Source organism: Carex rostrata, chromosome 9 (genome assembly GCF_964058835.1).
Source record: "Carex rostrata chromosome 9, lpCarRost1.2, whole genome shotgun sequence".
Taxonomy (NCBI): domain Eukaryota; kingdom Viridiplantae; phylum Streptophyta; class Magnoliopsida; order Poales; family Cyperaceae; genus Carex; species Carex rostrata.
Window position 1 is genome coordinate 9,342,781 of NC_135926.1, and position 23,309 is coordinate 9,366,089.

At 35.3% G+C, this 23,309-nt stretch overlaps 3 protein-coding genes and 1 long non-coding RNA gene across 6 annotated transcripts; 3 read left to right on the plus strand and 1 right to left on the minus strand.

Annotated features, from left to right (window-relative positions):
* The first annotated feature begins 748 nt into the window (after nt 1–748).
* On the plus strand, nt 749–3,722 carry LOC144560034 (uncharacterized). The gene is made up of 4 exons (XR_013513303.1): nt 749–975; nt 1,441–1,529; nt 1,710–1,826; nt 3,588–3,722. It is a non-coding gene; the product is annotated as an uncharacterized LOC144560034 (long non-coding RNA).
* A 699-nt stretch (nt 3,723–4,421) lies between these two features.
* LOC144560035 (cationic amino acid transporter 2, vacuolar-like) lies at nt 4,422–8,550 on the plus strand. Of its 2 annotated transcripts, XM_078309200.1 has the most exons (13): nt 4,422–4,815; nt 4,921–5,122; nt 5,239–5,323; nt 5,423–5,563; nt 5,656–5,774; nt 5,870–5,966; nt 6,066–6,238; nt 6,326–6,392; nt 6,487–6,645; nt 6,768–6,985; nt 7,091–7,203; nt 7,320–7,395; nt 8,295–8,550. In XM_078309200.1, exons 1-13 carry the CDS (start codon nt 4,632–4,634, stop codon nt 8,437–8,439), a joined length of 1,779 nt encoding a protein of 592 aa, XP_078165326.1. In that variant the 5' UTR covers nt 4,422–4,631; the 3' UTR covers nt 8,440–8,550. The 2 variants fall into 2 exon arrangements, with proteins under 2 accessions (XP_078165326.1, XP_078165327.1); XM_078309201.1 differs by lacking the exon at nt 7,091–7,203 and having other exon boundaries at nt 4,439–4,815.
* Nucleotides 8,551–10,077: 1,527 nt separating this feature from the next.
* LOC144560036 (DEAD-box ATP-dependent RNA helicase 38-like) lies at nt 10,078–15,086 on the plus strand. 2 transcript variants are annotated; one of them, XM_078309203.1, is made up of 8 exons: nt 10,078–10,363; nt 10,550–10,678; nt 12,742–13,263; nt 13,536–13,604; nt 13,734–14,135; nt 14,238–14,346; nt 14,603–14,688; nt 14,784–15,086. In XM_078309203.1, exons 1-8 carry the CDS (start codon nt 10,178–10,180, stop codon nt 14,844–14,846), a joined length of 1,566 nt encoding a protein of 521 aa, XP_078165329.1. In that variant the 5' UTR covers nt 10,078–10,177; the 3' UTR covers nt 14,847–15,086. The 2 variants fall into 2 exon arrangements, with proteins under 2 accessions (XP_078165329.1, XP_078165328.1); XM_078309202.1 differs by having other exon boundaries at nt 10,078–10,678.
* Nucleotides 15,087–15,905: 819 nt separating this feature from the next.
* Nucleotides 15,906–19,219, minus strand: UNE7 (Core-2/I-branching beta-1,6-N-acetylglucosaminyltransferase family protein). Its single transcript, XM_078309204.1, has 4 exons — nt 18,634–19,219; nt 18,468–18,543; nt 18,255–18,370; nt 15,906–16,689 (listed from the first exon to the last, which is right to left on the minus strand). The coding sequence occupies exons 1-4, from the start codon at nt 19,118–19,120 to the stop codon at nt 16,175–16,177; spliced, it is 1,194 nt and encodes a 397-aa protein (XP_078165330.1). The 5' UTR covers nt 19,121–19,219; the 3' UTR covers nt 15,906–16,174.
* Between the last annotated feature and the right edge of the window lie 4,090 nt (nt 19,220–23,309).

Sequence of the window (23,309 nt, forward strand, 5' to 3'; positions counted from 1 at the left end):
GTCAAGGTAGAATTTAGAGGCGAAAATGGATCGGATAGTGGTAAAATCATATTCATATCTGTTTTTTTTTGTTTTCCGGATGCGGATACATACGGATCGGATATCCGTAGATATATACATATATATTTTCATAATGCATATTAAACTCTATGATGTATATCTACTATTTAGATACGAATAATTAAAATTCAAAACTATATTCGTACCACTATCCACACGGATATTCGAATATCGGATATCCGTATCTAATTTTCAAATATGGATCCCAATTTGGTCGGATAATATCCGTTCCGTTTTCATTCCTAAGGTAGATCTTCTTTTACTTTGTACATTAAAAAAATATTTACATCAGCCTCATCATAACATGCCCTGGCTAATTGGACTTACATTGATTCTCTCTAAATTTTAGAGTCTAAAATTATGGCACAAAAAATGAATGAACACAGAAGAGTAAGCCCCGTTCTGTTAGACCCATATATATAAACGGGCCGAGTGAATGACTGTGAAATCAACGGCTATAGATCCCTGACAACTGGCCCATTGGGCTCCAACTATGTCTCTGCCCCCCACCTAAGCAGGCGGGCCAGCTGTCAGAAGATACCGCGTTTCCGCGGTCGCATCTCTGCGATCAAGAAGCCCGGGGACTTTCCAGAGCCTAAAGCCCATTCACAACTTCCTGTGTTAGGTAACACGGTAACTTCTTAGATGCAATTAAATAGGTCTGAATATTTCTCCGATGTATCGTGGGACTAATGGACAAGCGAGGAAACCGGTCAAATCATTCGACCTAACTCCGACTCTTTGTCTCTTCCCCTCTCTCCCGCCTCCCGCCGCACGGCGCACAGCCTCACGGACCCGCCTCTCTCCTCTTCGTCTCCCTTCGTCTCCACTTTGTGCTTGTTTAGAACTGAGAGATAGAGAAAAGGCTCTCGCTTCCTTCTCTCGTCTTCGTCTCCCTTCGTCTCCACTTTGAAGGTAAAAAATGTTTTCTCGTTTTAGTAAGCTGTTGCTACTGATTGCCCATCTTTTGCATATTTCCTTTTTAACTTTTGCATTTGGACAGTAGAAATGAAATCTCATCAGCTCCACAGTGTAATGTTATTTTTTATTTATACAATTAATATTGATTCAACCTCATGTTTTTATAGTAAATTCTGAAACTGGTAAGTACTCCAAACTCTTATATTGTTACTGCAATTAGACCTTAAAACATCATGAATTTCTCTTTCCTTGATACAAAACACAGAGTTGAATTGGAAGGGATGTCCTCTTGAATTGAATTGGACAGGACCCAGACTTTAATTGAATTGGACAGGGGCCAGACTTTAATTGAATTTGATACAAACTGCAATGTATATCAGCCTATGATGCTTTTGTATATCAGCTTTGTATCTTGCAATCTACAGTATATATTAACACTAACTAGTCAGCAATCTACAGTAAAATTCGAGAAGAAGTAGAGAGAGAGAGAGAGAGAGAAGAGAAGGCTTGCCTCGTCATAGGAGTATGTTACTCAATTCTAGGTAAATGTGAGTATCCCTTCGTAGCCTATATATGCTCCATTTTTCTAATAATTATGTATCACAATTTTATATGTAGCAATAATTATGTATCAGAATTAATTTCATTCTTCAAGAAATGTTGGGTTCTATAAAGTCATTTGCTCTTTCAATCTTGGCTCACCTCCTAGTTGGATTTGGTATTTTCAGGTGAGGTGGAAGCATTAGTAATCCCGGGATCAAACCTTGCAACTATTCTTAGTCAAGTAAAGAAACTGAGGTGTATCTTCTCGTCTTTAGTTAGTACAAACCATCTCCTTTCTTTTGGTATGATTCTCTTTCAATTGGGATGCTGATTTGATGCAATATAACGGTTATAAACTTTAATTTTATGCTGATTTGATTCAATATGCATCACAGTAAGAATATCTGAAACTTGGTACGTATTATATATTTCTTTTCTCTCCTATATTCCTTAAATCGTGTTGTCGAACGAAATTACTGGTCAAACCTATATATTATATATATATGTACCCGTAAACCTGATTATTTCCAAACCCAAACTCATTGGTTTAACACAAGCTTGTTCTGTGACTATATATATTATATATATTACCTAGAAAGAAATAGATTACTCTTTAGAAACTGAGTGCAAATCATATCATTGACAAGTTTTTGTTGTAAGTTTATATATTGTTAATGGTGCTTTTTTCAAGTTATAATTCATTTTGGGTGATGTTTTACACATGGTTTTGAAACAGGTAAGTGTATAATTAAAGGACAGGCATTATTGACTATGTTTTTAACGTAAACAATTGTATGTTTCTCTATATTTGTCCTGCTATATATGTGTGGGGGTATATACTTATTAAAATATTATTATTGTTGTCTACAAGACTACAAGCAGGGGATGCAATAAATATTATTTGTTTACCTAATCAGTGTTAACAAACAATCAAGTCAGATTGTTTTCTGAAAAGTCTCAATTGATTTGATTGTTTAATGAAATGTTGGCATAAATCATTTGCTCAAAGCATGATATCCAACGATTTCTATTTGGTTTCTTTATGTGAAAAAAACAGTAAGGAGGGGTAGTTTGGGTATAATGTTTTAGTCATTATTGGAATCAGTGTTGATCAGTGTTGATCATTATTGAATCATCTGTTTTTTTAGTTATTATTGAATTATTAAATGTACATATGCAGACTAAACCCAGAGCACTGGATGCAAATGAAAACTATTCCTATCTTATATATATATATATATATAGAGTTAGGCTGGGGTGCTATGGATAGCATAGTGGCCTCTATGCTACGGCTCAATATTCAAGTTTTCAAAATCCAAACGGTCGATCCGAACCGTTCATCTTATTCTCCATATTAATATCTGCTTGGAGACCAAATTTTACATTTTTCTGAATTTTTTTACTATTTATTAAGTATTTTACAAAATTGTTGATCCAACGGTGGCTGCACAAAACAGTAAAACCGTTGGATCAACAATTTTGTAAAATACTTAATAAATAGTAAAAAAAATTCAGAAAATTATAAAATTTGGTCTCCAAGCAGATATTAATATGGAGAATAAGATGAACGGTTCGGATCGACCGTTTGGATTTTGAAAACTCGAATATTGAGCCATAGCATAGAGGCCACTATGCTATCCATAGCACCCCAGCCTAACTCTATATATATATATATATATCTTTCTTCTTTTAGTAATTATCTAGTTTACTGATTAAAAGATTTTTGTTTTACTGGTAAACCCGTACCTTCTGGCAGTGTATTGTATTCAGTGCTATTATAGATAATTAAGTCCCATTTACCAGTTCTCGAATCTGACAGTGTATTGTTAGTTAAGAAAATTTACACTGCAATTTGTAAAAATCCAAATCACAGTAGCAGGGGTGGCTGATTTGAGATTGGGGTACTACCTCCCCTCGAAAAATTGCAAGAAATTTTTATTAAATTCTTCTGATTTATGGTTGTATCTCTACATCTCAAAAAGTTCTTTTTTTTTATTCTTTTCTGACATTTCGTAATTTATACTGCATGCTTTGTGTTAATGATATGTATCTGATTTTTGTAGAAAGAAAGGAGTACAAAGGAAGCAACAACAGCAATAGCGCATGTTTTGAGTTTTTACTTTTTACGATACATATTTGATTTTTTATAATGCAAGGACATTCAAAACTTTGTTGAAAGTACTGCTGTTTTTTTGCAAGTTTTCTTGTCTTTAATTGGGTCAATTTTGATTATTGAATCAGTGTTAATTATTTGTTTTAAAGATGCATCTGTTCAATATTTAATGTTGTTATAAAAAAGTTTGTCTCATTACTATTAAAAAGTTTCTCATTACTATTAAATTCGCTCAATCCAATCTCAGAATGAAAGGATAGCCCAGTAGCAATTTCGGACATAATAATAGAAAAATAATAATCGTACATAAATTGACTCAATTCAATCTCGGACATAATAATCGGACTAAAAAAAAAGACATAGTTAAATGGATATGTTCGGAAATGAACGGACAGGACCCGAAGTTTGGAAGAAACTGATAGGGTCCGATTAAATTTGAACGGGGCCCTTGCTATTCTATTAGAATTTAGGGCCGGGCTTTACTTTATACCATTCACTTTGGACAGGGACAGGTTATGGTGGGCCAGTATTATATTTGCTTTGAGATTTGTGCTGGACGTATTTGGACGGTTGAGATTATTCAGGAAAACACTCAAAAGTTTGAGATATCTCCTAGGTTACGTATTCAGTCCCCCCTCGTCTCTTCCTCAATTATTTCATAAGATTGATTTGAGTATGAAATAAAATATTACTAGATTGCATTATCTTCAGGGGAAATCATTGATTTGGACAGTTGTACTCGAGGAAAGAGGAAAGATGGATCCAAAACGGTCAACTTCTGTTCCTTTTAAAATGATTCTCTCTCTCTCTCCATACTTCTTTGAGAACAGACGGACAAATTATCTTCTCACTTGTTACCATTTTTCCAACCCCTGTATACAGTTGTACCATTTCATTTTTCACAACGAAACTACTTTATTATGCAAATCAACAGGAAACAGGGCCACGAGATTCAATAGAACTTCTTTCCCTGCTTCGCAATTAGAGAATAGGAATGGAGGGATTGAGTGGCAAAACGGAATCATATTCTTGGATTGGTGGCATCCAGAATCTGGCAAGACGAAAACAAGCCGATTTGTCAGATAAAGGAGATGCACAGCTCCTTCGCTCCTCAGATTCAGAGCCCAAACCAACCAAACTCGCAAGGGAATTGTCCCTTCCGCAACTCGTTGCCATTGGTTAGTCTTTTTTTCCTATTTGCTTTTCTTTCCTTATTTTTTCCTTTCCTCCTTTTTGTTAGCATAAATTGATAATATAAACGAAGCAAATTCATGGGGATGCAGGGGTGGGAGCAACAGTAGGAGCAGGGGTGTATGTTCTTGTGGGAACTGTTGCCAGGGAGCAATCTGGGCCCGCACTCACTCTGTGTTTTCTAATAGCCGGTGTCGCTGCTGCATTGTCGGCCTTTTGTTATGCTGAGCTGGCAAGCCGGTGTCCCTCTGCTGGCAGTGCCTACCATTATTCTTACATCTGCATTGGAGAAGGGTATATAATCTCCTCAAGTTCTTATTTTATATAATCTGAATTTTTTATTTTAATACTCTTATACATGTTTTTTTAGTTCAATTTGGTGAATTATGGTTTATTGTGAGCTAGGATAGGGTTGCTTGGTTAATTGGATGGGCTTTGATCCTGGAATACACCATTGGAGGCTCCGCTGTTGCACGCGGCATTTCCCCTAATTTGGTACATTAAGATTTATACCTTCTAAGAAATTAGGCACATTATAACGATCTTACATTATAATCTTATACTATTTCTGTTGTGTTGCTAATTCATTGCTAGGCACTGTTTTTTGGCGGTCAAGAGAACTTGCCATCTTTCCTTGCACGAGTATATGTTCCATGGCTAGGAATTATAGTAGATCCCTGTGCAGCTATTCTTGTTCTTGTAGTTACTGCCCTGCTATGTCTGGGAATAAAGGAGGTACTGAATTTCCCCTCTTAGTAATAATCTACTTTTGTTGAACTGCTTTTCCAATCGATGTTGAAACTTAATTTGCTTCATCCTATTTACAGAGCTCACTTGTGCAAGTCATTGTGACAGCTGCAAATTTTATTGTCATGCTCTTTGTTATTATAGCTGGTGGATATCTAGGATTCCAGACTGGATGGAAAGGTTATTCCATGACTGGAGGGTATATTGCAATTCCGTACTCAATCAAAAGAAAATGAATTCTGTGATTTCATTTTTGAAATCTGAAGTAATCTCTTGATTTTCCCCTTTTGACAGGTATTTTCCTAACGGGATCAATGGAGTACTGTCAGGCTCAGCTACTGTCTTTTTTTCGTACATAGGATTTGATATAATTGCTTGCACGGCAGAGGAGGTAGGTACACTAATGACGTCGTACATGAAATTTATTTTCATTTCTTAGATTAATTATTTTGTGTAACTGGTAACTGATCTTGGGATTTCCCTGTATCAGGTGAAAAATCCAAAGAGAGATCTTCCATGGGGGATAGGCTTGACACTTTCTCTCTGTTGCACTCTTTATATGATGGTATCAGTGGTGATTGTTGGCTTGGTACCATATCCTACTATGGACCCAGACACACCAATTTCAACTGCATTCGTTGAAAATGGGATGCATTGGGCTATGTGAGCATCCTTCAATTTGCTAAGCTCAGTGATATATGCTTTTATTGATTTAGTTTGACCTGTATTTTTATTTATTTTATTGAATAGGTATGTTGTTTCGACTGGTGCTATTCTTTCTCTTTGTTCATCATTGCTAGGTGCAATCCTTCCTCAGGTATATTACCTAAAAAATTGGTAAAGCTTTTCTGATCAGCTTCAGATATTTCACTAAAGCAATTATTTTTTCCAATTATTGGCCGAATTTTCAGCCAAGGATAATGATGGCAATGGCTAGAGACGGGCTACTTCCAACTTATTTTGAAGCTGTAAGTCAAACCACCCAAGTTCCTGTCAGGAGCACAGTATGGACTGGTGTATTTACTGCTACTCTGGCATTTTTCATGGATGTGTCACAATTGGCAGGGATGGTAAGCGCTTTTTTAATCTCATATAAGTTATTCATTTACTAATATTTTAGACCAGGAAAAGAAGATTATGCAAGTCTAGTTGCTGTTAATAGTTATACCATTTTACTTGATCTTGTCTCCAGGTCAGCGTGGGCACACTGCTTGCATTTACTATGGTTGCCGTTTCAATTCTGGTACTTAGATATGCCCCTCCAGATGAGGTCCCAGAGCCAGAATTTCTTCAAGAACTAACTGAGATTAAGGAATATGGAAGGAGAAGAAAAGCAACTTACAGCATAGTTTTAATATGTTTTGGAGCTCTAATGCTTACATTTGGTGCTTCAACCAGGTTCTTACCAGTGTAAGCTAAACACCAAGCCGATCTTCACCAACACAAAAACCAGCCTTTCTCTCTCTCTCTATCTATATGGCATATTCACATCTGACATGTCATGCTCTTTTTCAGTTATTTGCAGTACCTAGCGTGCATCATAGGTGGGTTGCTCCTCTTGTTCGCCTCAGTTATACTGTCTTGTATTGACCAACATAAAGGTCGGAGCAATTTTGGACGATCTGGAGGTATGGGCTAGGAATATTACTTCATTCATCATCTGTTCTGATCCTGATTGATACGATACAATGGTACCTATATGCATAATTAATTTTGAAATATGTTTTTAATCTTTTATTCACAGGTTTTTTGTGTCCATTTGTTCCTTGGTTGCCTATCCTGTGCATTGTCATCAATATATACTTGCTGATAAACCTTGGGTAAGAAGTTAAATTTCTCTCGCCCTTTTTTTTGTTTAGTTTTGCCAGTATAACAAATTAACAACTGGTAGTTCTTTGATGTAAATGCAATGAAGTCAAGGTGAGGGCATGTAAAATCCAATGGTCTTTTCTTGTTAAACGTGATTACATGGAAGTCATGAAAATTAGCACTTTTAAATTGGGAAATTGGCAGTGCCTTTTGCTGTTTCTTTAGGACTGTTTTAATATCTTACAAAGGAAAAGTGCATTGCTTCTAGAGCTCAATGGTTTTCAGTTTGGGTTTACAAAATAATTCATTGTCATGTATGCAGCTCTTGTTAAGGATTTAAGGGTGTGAAAGTGTAAAAAAGCAGTTTAATAAGAAACTGGTGGTATATGGTACCACCTTTTAAAAAAAATAAAAATAAATAACTTAAAACATACAAAATAATTCATTGTCATGTATGCAGCTCTTGTTAAGGATATAAGGGTGTGAAAGTGTAAAAAACAATTTAATGAGAAACCGGTGGTATATGGTACCACCTTTTAAAAAAAATAAAAATAAAAAACTTAAAACAGGAGGAGTTGCCTTTTGTTCTCATGAATTATTGAATTAGACATTTGCCTCCTCAATTCAAAGAAAATAATAATAACAAGAAAAACCACGTAGTACATTATGATTTTCTGAGAGAACAGATTCTTCTTCCTTGATGGATCATTACACTATAGTTTCTGTGATTCCATGAGAAATTAGCTTACCAAATAAAGCGGACCAGCTTTCAGTAGATAAGAATTAGCTTACCAAATACTTGATACACCTGATAACTTGCAAAGTTCTTCATTAGAATATACCAAAATGTGTGTCAAAAGACTATACTTGATGGTGCTAAAGAAACTGAGGTTATGTTTTATATGTATAGTTTAGGAACTTGGCTCCGTGTCTCGGTCTGGTTTTTAGCTGGAATTTTGATATATATCTTCTATGGGTATGCCCATAGCAAGGCAGCCAAGGTGGAGAAGGCCTACATGCGAATTGGGTCACCGACGCATGGAGGAACCACATAGAATTTCAACCTAAAATATTTCTTACAGAAATTACTAGTGCCTGAATGCATAGCTTTTAGCTGAAATGCTTTGTTGATTTGGGATTATAATTAAGACATTCTCGCATTTGTTCTGATACGTTCTTTGTCCATGAGATACGCTGCTTCCATGGCTTTTCTGTAAACACTTGCAAGATATAGCAAATATGTATATACATCTCAATGAAAGGATATTTCGGTACTTTTTTCTTTTTTCTTTTGGTTTTATTACTTTCCTTTTGTAAAATGAAAAAGGCTATATTTTATTTTTCGGCCATGTATGCTTCACTTTTCTCTGTATCTAGTAGTTGTGAATTGTGATGCTTCGTCATAGAAAGTTAAGTACTTAATATGACCTGATGAACTTGGATTTTGGAGAAATGGATCAATAAGAAAGTTGTGGATATAATTTAACTCGATTTAATAAATTTTATTAATTAGCCATTGTTAAGTCTGTGATAGTTGCATGTGGAATTTTCTGCTAACCAAACTTAAATTTAAGTATGTGTAAGAGGTTTAGTTGTGATAAACTGTTTTACAAGACTTCAGAAGAGTGGCAAAAATATTTAGAGAAGAAGTTTGGAATATTTAGATTGGTTAAACTCTTATCGGGTTTGTATTTTATGATATTAGATACGATTAAATTAATTTCGATTGCTTAGGCAAGATTAAGAACTGCGCTCTTGTTGGAATTCTTGTAAATGAGTTTTCATAACGTGTGCGTTTGTAATACTGTTTCAGGTAAATTGAGGGTTTTTGGGTAAATTTTGGGTCTTACTGTGGATCTAAATGCAATTTCTGAAGTTTCTGGACGCCTTGGAAAATGAATGTTCTTACTTCTCACAATAGACAAATTATAAATTAGGAAGGGTTTCATGGGAACTAACAAACTCGGATTAGTTATGCTAAATGAGAAAAATAAATAGTTTTCATCTTGAAATATTTATTTTTAAGAAAAACAAATGAAGACCGCAGTTTAAGTTGAAAAGCTTTTAGTGATTTAATTGTTAAGCTTTATTACGAAATATGATGTTTAATATGAAACCCTATATTTTAAATAAATAAACACCGAACTAAATTTTGATCTGAGTGTGAATATTCTATATGATCAGATACTCAAATTCAGCCATGTGCATTTAATAGAATTTGTAAATTATATTGTAATTATTCATTGAAGATCTCATATTTATTAATTATTACGATATAACTTATAATATCTTTTATGCTTTTGTGAATAACATTGTTAACAAATAATATATTTTGATTTAATTTTGCACATGATTAAATAAATTCAAATATAATTTACTATTTTTTATTTTGTTTAACAAAATTCATACAGTTCAGAACTAAATTTAAATTTTCTTGTAATGAACTAGTTTATTTAAATTTAGTTTATTAACTTGTTTTATTTAAAATGATTTTCTTGTAATGATTTTATGCCGACATAAATTTATGTCATTCAAAAATTTTTAAAAAAATTACGCTGACATAATCTTTTTTGCTTCATCATGACATAAATATTAAGAAATACTAATTACATTAACATTTTTATTTAGTTCATTACCTAATTAATTTCATCTAAATAACTAGCGGTTTGCCTCTCTCGCTGCGTAGACATAAAGCTACCGGACCCTTCAAGAAAAGAAAGTACTCGCCGCTCTCTCATTTCTCTTCTCTTCTGTTCTCTTCTCCGTCGATTGCAACAATTGAATTTTATTGCGATGGCTGAAACGACGACAAAGAAAGAGGAAACCAACGGAAGTGTCGGTACGGAGGAACCGACGGTGAGGAATGAGGAGAAGAAGAAGTCTTGGGCCGACGAAGTGGAGGACAGCCAGGATGAGGCCACGTCGTCCTCTGCCCCGGCTGCAACCTCCCAAGAGGAGAAGTCAGAGCCGTCGGAGGAGGTCAAGGAACAGCCGTCGGAGGAGCTCAAGGAACAGTTGGGGGAGTTATCTCTATCCAACGGAAGTGTCGGTACGGAGGAACCGACGGTGAGGAATGAGGAGAAGAAGAAGTCTTGGGCCGACGAAGTGGAGGACAGCCAGGATGAGGCCACGTCGTCCTCTGCCCCGGCTGCAACCTCCCAAGAGGAGAAGTCAGAGCCGTCGGAGGAGGTCAAGGAACAGCCGTCGGAGGAGCTCAAGGAACAGTTGGGGGTGTTATCTCTATCCGAAGAGCCTGCTCCACTTAACGACCCAGACGACGCTAGCATCCAAGCTGTATATTTCTACTCCTGCTATATTCAGTTTCCGTTAGATAGCATTGAATTGTTTATCTTGTTGTAGGTATTGGGTTGAATTACCTGATTAAATAAAATTATTAAGTTCCATATTAAAAATGGGTTGACGGGTACTGTTTAAAGTTTCAATGTTTAGAGAAATTTATTTGAGAGCATTTGTAATTTTATGAAAAAGTCGAAGTTGCAGCTTTAATTCCGTTGCACCTATTAGTTACCACATTAGAGACATTAGAAGGACATTCTTTGAATTTCTATTTTAAGATAGGGTTATGGCATCCTGATATGTCAGCAGGAACATTTTTATGAATTTTTTTATTACTAATAGCAGTATAAAAGCATGAAGACTATTTAGTTTTCAAATATATATATATTTTTTTTTGAAACAAGGCTTATTAGCCCATTTTCATTGCTGAAAATTGTTAATTACAGAAGCTAACAAGAACCTCTAAACACCTTGAAACAACCCCGACCTCTGAAACAAACCCAAAACAACATTTTTAACCGTATACCTAGATAAGAAACCCTATCAAAACTCTTCGAACTGGTAACAACGGTTTACCAGTTATTCCTATCTTATTACAAAAAACACACAAAACACTAGGGACTAAAAAACTGTACCCTCAGGCTTCACGAGCCACCAATTAAGAAATTGTGCTTCACTTCTTCGCCCATGGAACTCTTTTGTGCTCCCTCTATTATTACACAGATAAGCCTTGCATCCTCAGTCCACCCTTCCTCAGATGCAGACTACCTCCTCGAAGAGTTTTGTTCTGCACATCCCCGACAACCCCCCTGGTTCACATCTAGCGTAGAAATTGTTTCTAAATTTGCTACATGGTTCCTCAGATTCTTCTCCCTTATAGCTTCAATATCAAAAACCACTTGTTGCCTTGTAGCTTCAATATCATAAAACCTTCTCTGAGCACACTGGGTCTTTGCCTTTGTTGATTGAACAGATACCAATACCAATCTCATCTTCACATCTCTTTTCTTCTCTAATCGCACTTCTCTGTTGTGCTGCTTTAGAAACATCAGTCTCTGCCAATTTGGACTTACTGTTATGAATTTGAGCATGGATACCTGCCATGGCCATCTTCATTTCAGATCGTTTCTTTTCCATCAACACCATTTCTTGCTTTAGCCCCGCTAACTTCGTCTCCAGCTTCTTGATTGGAACCATAGTCAATGGGTATGGACTGTTGGCCTGACTCTGATCCAGCATCAGGGGGTGTGAGGTGTGAAGGATGGATTGGAGGTTCTGGTGAAGTATCAGTTGGATTTTCTAAGAGCAGTTGATCAGATTTGGGGAGCTCGAAAGAGGTGATTGCATGACACTGAGAGGATCAGTCGCCATGGTGATTGCAAATAAAGCACTGAGAGGATCAGTTGCCATGACGCTCTTGTAAGTTCTGCAATCTTTGCTTGAACTATCTCCGCATGACTAAGCCGTCCCGTTCAGCGGTTGAATCAATTCTGCTCCAATAGGGGGTTTGGACTGAACTATGCTGAAAGGTCAAATTTGTGGGGAAGATAAAGCTTTCATTGAGTCCTCCAGATCAGCTCCCTTGTTTATCATGCTCAACCCATGAATTGCCGCCCTTATTGTCTCGAGTGCTTCAGATAAGGCCCATAAAGGTAATTTGAGATCAGCTAGCAGGTTGAATCAATGAGCAGCCATCGTCCACTGCAAATTGTCGTCCTTCTTCGATTTTGTGCCTCTGATCTACGAGCAGTGCAGAGTATGGATTTGAGATCGGAATTGGAGGAGATCAACGGAAGGGGGAGATGAATGGATCCATCTTGAGGCTTCCTTCTTGATCGTCGAGAGAGATTTGGATATTTCTCGATTTTGTGTTTATTTTTGTGTGGAATTATTCCAATCTCCAAAATTGCCTAGGGACCCTCCCCTCTGATCACAACTTGAGTTTACTACTTAGTTTTCAATTGTGAGGAGAACTGACATACCATTAGAGATTAGAGATGCATGCTAAAATTTAAAATAAAATTATACTCTAAATCCCTGACTATTTGGTTTAAAAACAGGTTACATCAGGAGATACTGTCTATACATCAGCAGTTACATTCGAGGAACTAAACCTGTCAGAAGAGCTACTGAAGGGTCTATATGTCGAGATGGGTTTCAGCAGACCAAGCAAGATCCAAGCGGTGACCCTGCCAATGATTCTGTCACCCCCTTACAAGGACCTGGTGGCTCAAGCACATAATGGGTCAGGAAAGACCACCTGTTTTGTGCTTGGCATGTTAAGCCGCGTCGACCCGAAAAAGAAAATCCCTCAAGCCCTCTGTCTCTGCCCGACCAGAGAACTTGCCTTGCAAAACCGAGCTGTGCTTCAAAGGATGGGCAAGTTCACAGGCATTACTTGCATGTGTGCTATACCAGAAGAGTCTTCTTCCTTTGTGCCTATAATTAAACGACCTCCGGTTACTGACCAAGTGGTGATTGGTACACCTGGCACTATAAAAAAATGGCTGTCAACCAAGAAGTTGGCGACACGGGATATTAAGATACTTGTTTTTGATGAGGCCGACCACATGCTTGCTGAGGTTATTTTTATTAATCAATTTGATGTTGTTCACATAAATGCCTATTAGATATTCATTTGATTGTGCTAATTGTTGTTTTATTGCTTATTATTCCAGCAAAAAATATTCTTCACTAAGATTTTTGTAATATGCGCTAATAAGAACCAGCTTTTGTTTATGGGTGACAGCAGATTGCTGATATATGACACCTTCGAGTTTTGCATGTACCATTTTTGGGTTGTTTTTTAAAACCAAATACAGTTTTCTTATCATTAATTGTACTGTTTATATAGGACGGCTTTAAGGATGACTCTGAAAGGATAATGAGGGAAATTCAAAGAAGCAGTGGCGGCGGTTGCCAGGTTTGTCGTGTGATTCACATTCTGTTGCTCATTCAAACATATGAGATTATGTATCTACCCATAGCAGTGTAATTATGTACTCCGTGAGAATAGTGATAACTTCTTTTGTCAATCTTATTTAACCTTCAGGTCCTTTTGTTCTCTGCAACCTTCAATGAGATGGTGAAGGCCTTCATTCCAAGAGTGATTAGGGATGCAAACGAAATATATGTCAAGAAAGAAGAACTGACACTTGAAAAACTGAAGCAATACAAGGTGTGGTGCCCAGATGAGCTCTCCAAAATAGAGGTCATTAGGGACAGAATTTTTGAGTTCGGGCAGAAGGTAGGTCAGACCATAATTTTCGTGCGTACAAGGGATAGCACCAAAATGCTTCAAAGTGCTTTAACCAAAGAGGGGTATGAGTGTACGGCTATTCAAGGGGCTCTTAAGCAAGAAGACCGTGACAAAATTATTCAAGAGTTCAAGGATGGTTTTACAAAAGTCCTTATCACTACGGATCTACTTGCTAGAGGTTTTGACCAAGCACAGGTAATGCAAACATAAATAGTGTTTTTTTTAAGTAAATAAATAAATGGTAGGTGTTGGTTATTATGAATTGATCTGACATTAGTGTTTTGTGCATGGTGAAAGGTTAATTTGGTGATCAACTATGATCTCCCAATAAAGTATGGCACAAGAGAGCCTGACTACGAGGTCTACCTGCATAGGATAGGTAGAGCTGGACGCTTTGGGCGCAAAGGTAATTCCACAATAACTATAGCCTTTTCATGCTATACTTTAATATTTATTTGCTTTGATCGACCATGGGCTTGTCATGAAAAAATAAAAAGTATTTGTGTGTTTGATTTTATCTCCACATTGGCATTGTGTATTCCCATTTAAGTATTGATTAAAAAAAGGCAGATTTTTTGTAGCAAAATGTAATATTAAGATAAAATTTGTGAGCAAAGCTAGCGTGCTATGCTTACCAAGATTCCTCTAATTTTGTACCACAGGAGCTGTTTTCAATCTGTTGTCGACCGAATCGGATAAGAAAATTATGGAGAAGATTGAAAATCACTTCCAACACTACATTCCCGAGGTAATTCTGGCCACTATAAGACAGCTATTCTTTTTTCATCTACTTTCCTTGCTGAAAGGTCTCACAATTTGTATTGTTCGCAATTTGAATTTCAGGTCCCGAGTTGGAAAAATGAAGAAGATTTTGAGAATGCACTAAAAGAAGCTGGATTACTATAGACATCTTTTAGAAATATTGCTAAGCTAGGTGTTGAGTAGTGTTTGGCATTAGATATAGCATATCATGAGCAGCTTGAAGTTTTGCCTTTGCCTTCTGAGTGTTTTAGCTGACATAACTTAAATCTGTTTTTGATAGGTCTTTGTTTTCCTTTTTAGTGTTTGTATTTTATTGATTCAGTTTTGTAAACAATTATGAAAACAAGAACAAGAAAAGAAAAACGAAAAGCAAATATTTAACTACACGGTGGATTTTATTAAATTAACGACAAAGTCTGGTAGTACTGCTGTAAAAATCAAGGTTGCATCTTATGATTTTATATTGACCCTCTTATTTTTTTTTTAAATTCTGGGGTATGTATAGTTAGTATCCAGACATCCTGTTTTATTAAACATTATCACACAATTCACAATTGAAACCCCAAATAAATTGATTCGCATCTTTTCCATCAAGTAAAATAAATGTTTGGAATGTCTTCTATTGTAAGGCATTAAAAATTGAAAATTACCATGTAAATATTCTGAAAATCATTATCTACGAATTTCTAACAAAAACAGATTTTGACGGCGCATGATCCTCCATCTTGGCATGGGATCTATTTGGATGGCGAAATGGAATTTCGTTTTACTTTTTGGTGTCAATACTCTCATTTAGTACTTAAAATCTAAAATTTGGGCGACACTTTTCAAATAGGGAAAAAAAAAGTGAAGCATGATTTGTTGTCAATTTGTCATGCAGTTAGGTAAATGGATTGCTCAATTTTGAACTTCTATGATGTTTTTAAATCAATTGATTTTCATAATAGATTGTGAAATACTTACCATTACAGACTTGACAAATTATGAAATCATCATTTTGGAAGCCTCACATGTGTTTTCATGAAAAAATATCTTAGGTGCACATCTGGTCTAGTAAATTTGTGAGCCTCAGTACTCTTTGAACAAAATAAAGAGAGGGAAATTTAATCGCCGGTAGAGGTAGATAACCAATATGTAAACATGTTAATTTACAAAATGCATGTTAAATTTCTTCATTAATTTGAACTTCCAGGAAACACTAGAAGTAACTTCTTGAATTTTACTATTGCTTAACTATATAATATTATTCGAAATGATACAAAAAATATGGTAAGTCCCCCAAAACAAATGAAAAATTGATTTGTACAGCTAAAACCTCCTAGTCGAACTGATAACCAAAGGATTCTTCTCAATTGTTCTTCAGTGAAAGCCAAAACTTTGATCTGTCATGACTATTGATCATGCTGAAGCACAATTTCCTCTCGAAAACTGTTTCGGTCCCGTTTCAATCTTGCCAAAAAAAATGAAAGAATTCACCTGCATTGTCTCTTGTTAAAAAATTTAGCAGAAAGAAGCTTGGTTAGCAGCGATCTCAATCTCCTAGAACCGGCTCCAGGTTTCAAAACTCCAGCTGCCCCTTCACTCGGCGAATCCGTGCACATTTTTTTATCATCATCATAGCACCAGCCACCAAGGGTAAATTGCAAACCCTTTCGCCGAAGCAACTCTCTATCGATCTTGTAAAGAACGGGGTCGTCTTTCTTGAATTTGCGTGCAAAAACCCTGCTGCTTAGAACTGCCTTCCTATAATCTTTAATGCCTAGATTAAGAGGATGCTGTTTCGGGGGATTATCCCACGTTATGTAACGCAGATCATGGTTCACAGTTGTGTTCCGGTATTCACCGGAGTTGCAAATCAAAGTCTGGAAGTAACCTTCTGGAGAGGAAACAAAGTTGGCATAGTAAAGGAGAAGTGTTCTTGGCAGGTTATCCCAACCTATAATGCTGTATTCTGCAAAGGATCTTGACAGCACTGTCCAAGCAGAGCCTGACGATAACAGTGAGGTAAAAAAAAAAAAATAGTTCTGAGTTAGATAACAATAACAGTAATAATGCAAATAAAAGTAGTAGTTGAAAATTTGATCGACAAATTGAGCCACTTAATGGGAACTACTTAATAAAGAAATTTGGTAGTCAAATTTTATATTTTAAATTTTTTATTATATTTTATAATTGGAGGAAAGTGGAGCAATGATGTTTGGAGAATTTTTTTAAATTAATGAATTTTTCTTCTATTTAAATACTAGTAAAAAAATTAAAAAAATATGAAATTTGTTACTAATAAAAATAAAAAGATCAAATTGGACTGTTTGAATTGGTCAAACAGAAAACAAAATCAAACTAGTAATGAATACTATACATTAAGCTGACACGAGCATGTGAGAGCGGTTTACAATTGCTCTTTCCAATTTTTAGTTGAAGTGCATGTGCGCTCTCTGCTATTGCACGATTCATTTTGCTTTTTCAAAGTAAACAAAATGCTCCTCTCCCAAGATTTCAAGAAGAGATTATATAATTTAATGTTTACAAATTTTAGACAATTATTGCTCCAATTCAAACCACACCTTCAAATTTATTATATTTTACATTACTTTTTCAACTTGCAAATGTTATATTTACCTAGATGGAATTTTACTATTCTTTGAAATATATTGAGGTGGCAAATATTAAAACGTTTGTTTCGGAGTTGTGGTGCAACCAATTGAATATATGATTTTCAAAGTTCAAACAATCGATCCAAACTATTAGATATGATATCTATATTAAAATATGCTTGGAGACTAAATTTTATATCTTTTGAAGCTTTTTTTACTATTTATTAAGATAGTTTTAGAATAGTTAATTTTAATAAACATTAAAAAATTTCTGAATCATTGAAAACAACGATTTTAAAACTGGCTTAATAAATATTAAAAAGATTCCAAAAAAATGTAAAAATTAGTCTCCAAGCACATTATAATATAGATTAAATGTTCAATAGTTTGGATCGACTAAAAATCAAATCATTTGTTCCACAAGCCAACCTCAATATATGTGATTACTCTTTAAAAAATCTGAGATGGACATAAAAGTAAATTCGATTCTTTTCTTGGGGCACTTTGAATTTGAATTTATAGACATATCACATGATTGACATCAGTGATCAATTTCTTTGGTGGGACCTTACCTGACACGATTTTATCTAAATTTATGAGAACATGTTATTATTAAAATAATTTTTCATTCAAATTTTAAATCGATAAAAGAACAGACCGTGAAGCCGTACTACGACTAAATACGACGCCTCTTCCTAATACATTAATAACAAGTTGGTACACAAAAAATTCCTGACCAATTCTTATTTTTGCCAAATAAAAAATTGCCGACATGTTAATACTTCCAAGCAGCTGGTTTGGGATCCACCGGATCCAGTAGATTAATTATCCATTTTATATTATCTTGTCATAATCAAATAACCTTATTTCAAAAAATTAATTGCAACTAATTACGACCACAGAATGTTATATTGTTATGCAATGGATTAAAATATAAGATTAAAATTAAAAGGCAAACCTGTGAACAGCTTGAAAGCAGTGGGTATACTTCTGTTCTGAGGCAACCAAATAATCTCTGTTTTATTGGTTTCATACAGCGCTGGGTCCATCATTGCTGGTTTTGCCCTTTTCTTTCTGTAAACTAATAAACCATTAGCATCAGTAAATAGAGAAATTCAAATTTCCCGATTTAAAAACCAGGCACAAAGAGGCTATGAAAAATTAGTCTTACATCTTCCATCCCAAGCGACTGGTGTGCTGAATGAAATTGAGATCTCTTGGCAAGCTAGAGAATGCCACTATCAGATCTGCTCAAAAGAAATTCTCAATACCATCCTTGCAAATTACATTTTATAAATCGCCTGATTGCTTAATTCAAGTTTGACAGAACTACTTACCATCTTGAGTGACTAGTGGGTAATCAGAGGCACTGAGATTGATAAACCAATCCCAATGGCATGTTCTGAGAAGAATGGACATGGCATGGAGTGTGGTGGTAAGCATGGTGGGTCCCCTGTAGGTAACAAGATTAGATTTCTGTACAATCCATACATTGCCGAATCGAGTAAATGTTGGGTGGCTGGAGATTGATTGGTAGAGATGGTGTTGTTCTTCTGGCTCCGCATCTCGATCGAGGTGGAGGAGGTAGCAATTTGCCGGGTGGTATATAGCTGTCAGAAGGCGTATTAGCCGATCCACATCACCTTTTGCGGCCGAGATGAGGTACGCAAAGGAGACGGGATACGGCTTTTGTTGTAATAGATGGTGATCTGAATGATTGATTGGGTGTAACTTATTGGAGCTATTTAGCAGGGAAGGTATGAGAAGAAGTGAGAGGAGAAGTGTTATAGTGATGGATAATAGCATTGCATACTTAATCCCCATTTCTGAAAAGAGGGGGGAGGTCAAAAGGAAAACAAAAAACAAAAACAAATGAAATAGTGAGAGATTGTGTTTTAGTAGCTGGGGATTGGTGAGGTAACTATAGATGTATTAGAGAGTTGAGACCCCAAATCTTCTCTAACAGAGAGGAAGATAGTAGAGAGTAGAGACTAGAGACGAGAGGGGAGTAGGAGGAAAGTCGTTGTCTAGAGGTGGTTGTTTGGGATATGATAATGATTGACCTTATATTAATTTCATATTATCCGTGGTACATTGTGTATGTAGCGAGCAAAGTAATTTCTTGGTAAGTTGATAGCTAAGCTACCGAGCATAGGAACGACTAACAAGGTATGCGTTTTATTTGTAAATAAAATATATTTAAATATTTTCGAATCGAACACTAAATAAAACGTAAAACACAAATTATTCATGAATAAATGCAAAAAAAAAATGTGAATTTCTTTGTTTTTTGAGTTTTTTTTTTTGCTTTCTTGTGATATCAAATTATTTTTCAATTATATCTGAATTATTCTTGAATCAGGAATTTTTAATCTCACTAAACCAAACCCGAATAATTTATTTGTCACTATACTACTGAACATAGTGACAAATGAATTATTCGGGTTTGGTTCGACGATGACAAAAATTCGTGATTCGGGAATAATTCAAGTATAATTCAAGAATGATTCGGAATTATTCAGATCAAAAATCTCAGTCCTGCAAGAGAGCAAAAAAAACCAAAAATAAAATGTTCTGGGAAAAATTTGAGAAGAAATCGCGAATAATTCATAAAATTCGCGAAAAAAATTGAGAAAAAATCGCGAAAAATTTGTAAAATTCACGAATTATTCGGGTTAATTCGATCAAAGTCCGGTCAACCGAATAATTCGACATTCGGTCTGACATCACAAAAAAAATAAATTATTCAGATTTAATTCGCGAATCATGTGACTATACTACCGGGGAGCTGCTGGACCAACCTGACTCGTTACAGGATCATCTATAGTCTGAAGGCTTTAGGCCGATTGCTTTTGGTCCCTGATGAGTGGGGAGCGTATCAATATCTTGATAGATTATTGAAGTAAATAAAAGTGGTTCTTATGTAAGATCTGCACTACAGCCTACAATCTATAGGGTTCCTTGCTTGAAAGGCAGGACACAGTTGAGAACTGCACATGTTGTACGTGTTTTCTCTCTAAATTATAATTCACAAAAGAGTACAACTAGGGTGCTCTCAAGCTCACCAAAGTGTTTGGTGAGCTTGACTCTAAAACCCATCAAATTGATTTCAAATGACAAATCTGAACTGTTGAAACTCGCCTACCTTACCTGTGATATGTCTACATGTGAAATTTTTAAACATTCAAATTAATTTAGTATAAAGTCAAGCGGTCAAAAAACATTCAAAAAATGAATGCACTAAAATTAATTTATTAACCTTCTAATTTTGACCGATTGACTTTATACAAAACTAATTCGAATGTTTAAAAATTTCACATGTAGACGCATCACACGTAAGGTAGGCGGGTTTCAACGATTCGGATTCGTCATTTGAAATCGATTTGATGGGTTTTAGAGTCAAGCTCACCAAACACTTTGGTGAGCTTGAGAGCACCCTAGTTCTACTCTTCACAAAATTCCTTTTCGTTTATTAATGCAGGAGGTGGGTTGGCTTGTACTCCACATTTTACAAGTGGCTAACCGCAAATGGAAAACTGGATTATAACTGTTTATTATGAATTTTAAGACCATCTGTCTTTTAAAAATCTATGTATAGTCTGATCTTTTTTCCAAATGTGAGGTATTCCAAGTAATTATGGGATTAAATAAATAAAAATTTTGAAATATGGAAAAAAAAATTAGTCTGATCATTTTCCAAATGTGAGGTATTCCAAGTAATTATGGGATTAAATAAAAAAATTAAAAATCGAAATATGGAAAAAAAAAATAGTTCTTGAGTTTTTAAAAAGAAACTAAATCGCCCCTTTAAATGCCATTTGTTTCAAGTTGGTAAACATTCGTAAAATTGTAAAATTGATCTCTCAAATTTATTTGCATTAAATCGATGAATTTTTTTTAATAAGAATTAGTAAATCCATTTACGCCTACATTTAGGATGTGCTCTAGAAGAGAGGAGAGAAGAGGAGGGGAGGGGAGAGAAGGGGTGATCAGATTGTCCGAAAGGTGTTTACTTGCTCCACAAATTAAAGTTTTGGAGAGAAATTAAGGAAAGGGAACGGGAGAGAAGACGAAACAAGACACAAAATTAAATAGAGTTCGTCTCCAATCTCTACCTCCAATTTGAATGGTAGTTTCCTCTCTTACTCCTTTTATCCCCTCCCTTCATCTTCCTTTCTATTTGAATTTTGTGGAGTACACCCTAAGAGATCTGTCATTTTTCTTATGTCCGATTGAATGTTTGAGCCATCCAATATATGAAGAGACTGGTTTTTATTTATTTGTTAATTTTTGCATTAAACACATATTTTTATTTGGTTTGGACAATTACCAGTATCACAGTTTTTTTTTTTTTTGAAAATCGGGCAGTGGCTGTCAGATGATTGTATTATAAAATAAAAGCAGGTTTACAACACAACACAGTAAGCTGTAAAAACATCAAAAGCCTAAAACAACCGAAAATAAAACCCTGCTGCTCTCCTCACTGATCATCCCAGATTATTGATCAAACCCGGACATCAATTCTCTACCACAACATCGTCCCATTAAAGTCTAAACAACACATCAACACCACACCACATCTAACAACACATCATCTAAAGCATCTAACAACACAATACGACATCGAACATCACAACTTTTAGCAAACCGACTTCAAGTGATCGTCAATCTCTTCTCTCACCTTCTTGCTCTCCGCATAGTGACAAGATACCCAAATTATACCCGTTTAATTCTTTTTTGGGGTGATGCCGAACCGAACACCGAATTATTCGGTTGACCGAACTTTGACCAAATTAAACCCGAATAATTCCCGAATTTTACGAACTTTTCCCGAATTTTACGAATTATTCACGATTTTTTTCTAAATTTTTCCAAGAACAATTATTTTTTTGCTCCCTTGTAGGAATGAGATTTCTGATCCGGATAATTCCGAATCATTCCCGAATTATACCCGAATTATGTCCGAATCACGAATTTTTGATCTCCCCGAACCGAACCCCAATAATTCATTTGTCACTATACCTCTCCGTTGCACCAATTGACCAACAACATAAAAGATGAGGCATCTATGACACCCAGTATCACAGTTAATGATTTGAATAGTCTTTAACAATTTGATCGGTATAAATCTCCGCCAAGATTTCAGTAGAGTTCAATAAAATTGATTTTTTTTATTCCAATAAAAAATAGATTGAGGAGAATTCATAATAATACGTTTTAAAAGAAAATTCTATTTTTCTCTCTATATTGTTTATGTCACCGACTTAGAATTACAGTTTACAACAAAGTAAAAGAAAATATAAAATTGTGAGATGAGGTCAGTTCAGCTCACTTTTATCAAAAGATAAAAGAAAAGGAAGCTGATAATTGTACCTCAAATAAAATATTTGTGTGCGTTCTTCAACTTTCTAGAATGTTGGTGACAAACCGAGCAGGTTTTACTTCATATAGTGCAATAATAGTATGAATCTTTCTTTATTGTATAATATTTCGCTGCATGAAGCGAAAAATATTATGTTCAAAAAATTAACAAAAGTAGCGCCAATTGCAGCGAAATAATAGTATAATTTAAACATGTAAACAAAACATTTAATCAACTACGTTCTAGTGTTTAATTTTCATTGTAAATGGGTTAAATTTTAATTTTTTTTTAAAAAGACGAATCCCCGAATTCGTTCTCGAGCGCAAATTTTTCTTAAATATTCTAGAATGTTAACAGCTCTAAATTTCAACCAATCCCCGAACGCGTCCCCGAGCACAAATAAACAGCTCTAAATTTGTACCAATCCCCGAGCGTGTCCCCCAGCATAAATTTTTTTCATACATTCTAGAATGATTACAGCTCTGAATTTCTAAGCATGTAAACCTTTATTAAATAACAATAAAACTAGTATTTCGAAACAATCATTCTTACCAGACTCATCAATTATTTTAAGTTGTCAAAATTACAACTTTTCTCAACAATGACAATTTCTAAGCATACAAACCTCTATTAAATAACAATAAAACTACT